At 30.5% G+C, this 4,545-nt stretch overlaps 1 protein-coding gene across 1 annotated transcript in view; it reads left to right on the top strand.

Moving 5' to 3' along the window:
• Positions 1-3,237, top strand: part of LOC106477089 (peptidyl-prolyl cis-trans isomerase E-like) — a gene marked incomplete at its 5' end in the record, with an annotated part of 4,801 nt that extends 1,564 nt beyond the window's left edge. The window contains 3 exons of the mRNA XM_022380779.1: positions 441-546; positions 1,824-1,890; positions 3,099-3,237. Of these exons, the coding sequence (XP_022236487.1) occupies positions 441-546; positions 1,824-1,890; positions 3,099-3,167 (242 nt within the window). The remainder of the gene's footprint in view (positions 1-440; positions 547-1,823; positions 1,891-3,098) is intronic.
• Positions 3,238-4,545: the final 1,308 nt, after the last annotated feature.

Genomic DNA, 4,545 nt, shown 5'->3' with positions numbered 1-4,545 from the left:
GTATGATTTTATAAAATTTTCATCACATGCGATGATAAGTATTTTATTGGATTAGAAGTATGATTTTATAAAATTTTCATCACATGCGATGATAAGTATTTTATTGGATTAGAAGTATGATTTTATAAAATTTTCATCACATGCGATGATAAGTATTTTATTGGATTAGAAGTATGATTTTATAAAATTTTCATCACATGCGATGATAAGTATTTTATTGGATTAGAAGTATGGTTTTATAAAATTTTCATTACATGCGATGATAAGTATTTTATTGGATTAGAAGTATGGTTTTATAAAATTTTCCCAGAGAGTCAGCTGTGAAACTTTTGATTCTAAAATCTTTGAGATAACAGTGCTAGGTTATTGTGGTAGTTTTGTATTGTAGTATTACATATAAATGACCATGTTTTTACAGTATATTGTGATGTGATATACAGTGGTGTTTATCTTAAAATTTCATAATGCAGGTATGCTATCAATGGCTAACTCAGGACCAAACTCTAATGGTTCTCAGTTCTTCATCACGACCGGAAAGACCGAGTGGTAAGTTGTTGTCAGCTCTTAGATTGTTTTATTTCAAACTTTGATTTTTATATTTTAATTTATTTTATTAATAAGCAAGTGTTCAAATAGAAAGTTTTCCTTTCCAAAATTATTTTGATCTGCATGGAATGGCACCAAAAACAAATGTACATTAATATAGATATAAACAAATAATGTCTCTTAAAAGTATCCTAGTGTTGCGTGTAAACAAAAGCAGTCATGGCTTTCATGAACTGCAACAGTTTGTTGAAACTGAATAATTTAAAAGAAAGGAACCACTGTCAGCTGTGGATCACATTAAACATAATCCAAAACAAATAATGTTTTGCGGTCTATAAAAGTGTAGAACACAAATAGATTTAGTCTCATTTTTACATTTTGGTACTCATGTACACTTGTGGACCTCTTATTCAAAGCACTACTTGTAAGTCTTGAAACTGGAAAGTAACCAAATACAGTTCCCCTTTGATTAACAATAATATTTACAAAAATAGAAATGGAATAGGTGGTGTAATGAACATCTAAGTATGGTGAAATGTTGGGATTTTCAATACAGATTAGATGGACAGTAGTATGTTTGTGACTTTGTTTATAGCATACTAAAGTGTCCAGAAAAGGTAATTTAGATTTCCAACAGCAGGTTTAGTAATCGAATAATATTTATTCAACTGTTGTACACCAAATTATTACCTTCTTCTAGAGAGTTATAACTTAGAATGTTTACCATGGTTTACGGTAGCCGAATGATCGTACAGCAACTGTACAATGTAGAAATATTTGATAAGAAGGAAAAAAACATATTGAAACAATTAAATTATGTGATAATGGCTTAATTAAATTGGTGACAATACTATATAAATAATTTTTTTAAATAAACAGTGCCCTCTATTATACTTTTTTCCGTACTTTTTGACAACAATTTGTACTGTGTTATAACTACCACTACATTAATCCACCTATACAAGATATGAAATGTTCGATAAGTAATTCCAATTATTTCCCTTACAATACATTTTATAAATTATTTTCAAATTTGTATAAATATTTTTTTATACAAAGCTACTATGGCTATCTGCCACCATCCATAATTTTGAATTAGTGACCAGAGGAAAAGTCACCTATTTTGTGGCATCACATGAAACCGAAACAGGCTCTCCAGTACCAAAATTTAAAGCATATGGCAAATTTTAAAGATCACTTCTACGATTGGCTGATTCAAAACTTACACATGGTATTATTAGATGTTATCAATATTAATAATAAGTATTTTATTACAGGCTTGATGGAAAGCACGTTGTGTTTGGACAAGTTATCAGTGGCATGGAAATAGTAAAGAGAATAGAGGTAAAATTGACATAACCGAAAAAAAAACACTTCAATTTACTTATTGTATTTTTGGTTTAACTTTAAAACTATGTAGTAAACGGTGAAGGATATTGAAACCTAACACTAACTACATGGGTAAATTATTTTATCATCACCAAAACAGGGGTATAAAATTAAAAATGTTACCAACATAGTTGGTGTGAAGTTACTTTGAGAAATGTCATTTAATAATCTTAAGTTTATGAAATAATCAGAAAGATGTTGAACAGACGTAGGTTTTAATGTGATATATTGCAACCTTCTTGTCCATTAGTTACATTTAACAAGGATACTACGATATAGAAAGCATAATTTTTAGTCCATTACTTACATTTAACAAGGATACTACGATATAGAAAGCATAATTTTTAGTCCATTACTTACATTTAACAAGGATACTACGATATAGAAAGCATAATTTTTAGTCCATTACTTACATTTAACAAGGATACTACGATATAGAAAGCATAATTTTTAGTCCATTACATACATTTAACAAGGATACTACGATATAGAAAGCATAATTTTAGTCCATTAGTTACATTTAACAAGGATACTACGATATAGAAAGCATAATTTTTAGTCCATTAGTTACATTTAACAAGGATACTACGATATAGAAAGCATAATTTTTAGTTCATTACTTACATTTAACAAGGATACTACGATGTAGAAAGCATAATTTTTAGTCCATTAGTTACATTTAACAAGGATACTACGATGTAGAAAGCATAATTTTTAGTCCATTAGTTACATTTAACAAGGATACTACGATGTAGAAAGCATAATTTTTAGTCCATTAGTTACATTTAACAAGGATACTACGATATAGAAAGCATAATTTTTAACTGAACATGGTATTTAGTCATGAAGATGAGATGTGTCCTAGGACTACTTGTTGTTGTAAAATCTTCCAAACAGATAGAAAGTCTGTGCCTTTAAACTTGAACTAATGTAAGATTATATACAAAAAAAAAAGACTAGTTGGTTATTAATATAATTTGATTAAAAGTTTTATCTTGGATAATCTTAAGTTTAGTTTCTGTTATGAAGGTTTCAATAACAGTAAAAATTTTTGATTTTGTTGTTCATAAGTGTTAAAAACAATACTGAGTTTGAGATGTTGACACGTTACTGGATGATATTCAGATGGTCAAAACCTGAATACTTGTTCTCTTTTTTTTAAGTCCCTTGGAAGTAAATCTGGGAAGCCGTCCGACAAGGTCACGATCTTTAACTGTGGAGAACTTGTTTGAGAGCTAGTGGTATTCTGCGAAGAGCTTGTACAGATTTGTTTGTTATTTCTAATTAAAATTAACTATTCCATCTGAAGTCCAAAGTATTGTTATTTCACCATAAAACGTTTTGGTTCACTACTTCTTCCAAATAGAGCTTATTTATTTCAAGGAAAATAAAAATAATTATATATTGTATTAAAATAAATAATTAATATAGTAAATAACATTTACTATAATTCTGATTTGTTTAGACGAGATTGATAAAAAATTACAATTCAACAACTTAACCCAGTTCACGCCATGTGATTTGCTAATATAAATAGTGTCTGAACCGTTATTATGTATGTTGTATTCCGTCTGACTCAAAAAAAACCCCGGGATCAGGATATTGTGTGGTTACATTATTTACTTTCATTAAGTTCTTATTAATAATTTTTTGTTTATCCTTCATTAAATCCTTGTATTTTACATTTTTAAGCAATTTCCTGCAGATATGTACAAATAAACTTTCATGAACTGAGCATGTAAAGCACATCTACTTGAATATATTGCCACGAATAATGAATGAACGCAGCTATGATGTGATCAAACCAACATTTTTAAATTTCTGTAACAGAAGGAGAAACTGTGGCTATCTGGTCCCAAGGAAGTTTTTTTTATTTTTCTGAAATCTGATCACTCTTCTCACTATGCTAGTATAATCATGTGACTTTCCCTTTCCCCATATCTGTACTTAAACAATAGTAAACTGCTTCATAAAGTAGGGGGACAAACATTTATATCTAAATAGCTCTTAAACCAAATGAAAAACACAGATGAAATAGGCCCGGCATGGCCAGGTGGTTAGGGCGCTTAGGGTCGCGGGTTCGAATCCCCGTCACACCAAACATGCTCACCATGTCAACCGTGGGGGCATTATAATGTGATGGTCAATCCCGCTATTTGTTGGTAAAAGAGTAACCCAATAGTTGGCAGTGGGTAGTGATGACTAACTGCCTTCCCTCTAGTCTTACACTGATAAATTAGGGACTGCTAGCACAGATAGCCCTCGTGTAGTTTTGCACAAAATTCTGAAACAAAAACAAACAGATGAAATAATAGTAAGTAGAAACACCATTTTTAGTGCATACAGTTAATGAAACAGTTTTTTGGCAACATATATTTGTTACCAGTGTACCCTCAGAGTCGTCAGTGTCAGGATCTGACTGAATCACCTGTTTAAAGTGTTAAATTTGACAAAAAGGGTTAATAACAAGTGTGGGAATTGATAAGGTCTTTCATCACTTGGTGGACAATGTTATGGGATGTCCACTGTTGGTGCAATAACAAACTTTCTGATGTTACATTGTTGGTCAAAGTTTTTATATACACATTGTCCAAGGAAGTTTTAAGGACA

This window comes from Limulus polyphemus, unplaced genomic scaffold, assembly GCF_000517525.1.
Source record: "Limulus polyphemus unplaced genomic scaffold, Limulus_polyphemus-2.1.2 Scaffold12781, whole genome shotgun sequence".
Lineage (NCBI taxonomy): Eukaryota > Metazoa > Arthropoda > Merostomata > Xiphosura > Limulidae > Limulus > Limulus polyphemus.
This window is presented reverse-complemented; position numbering and strand designations above follow the sequence as displayed.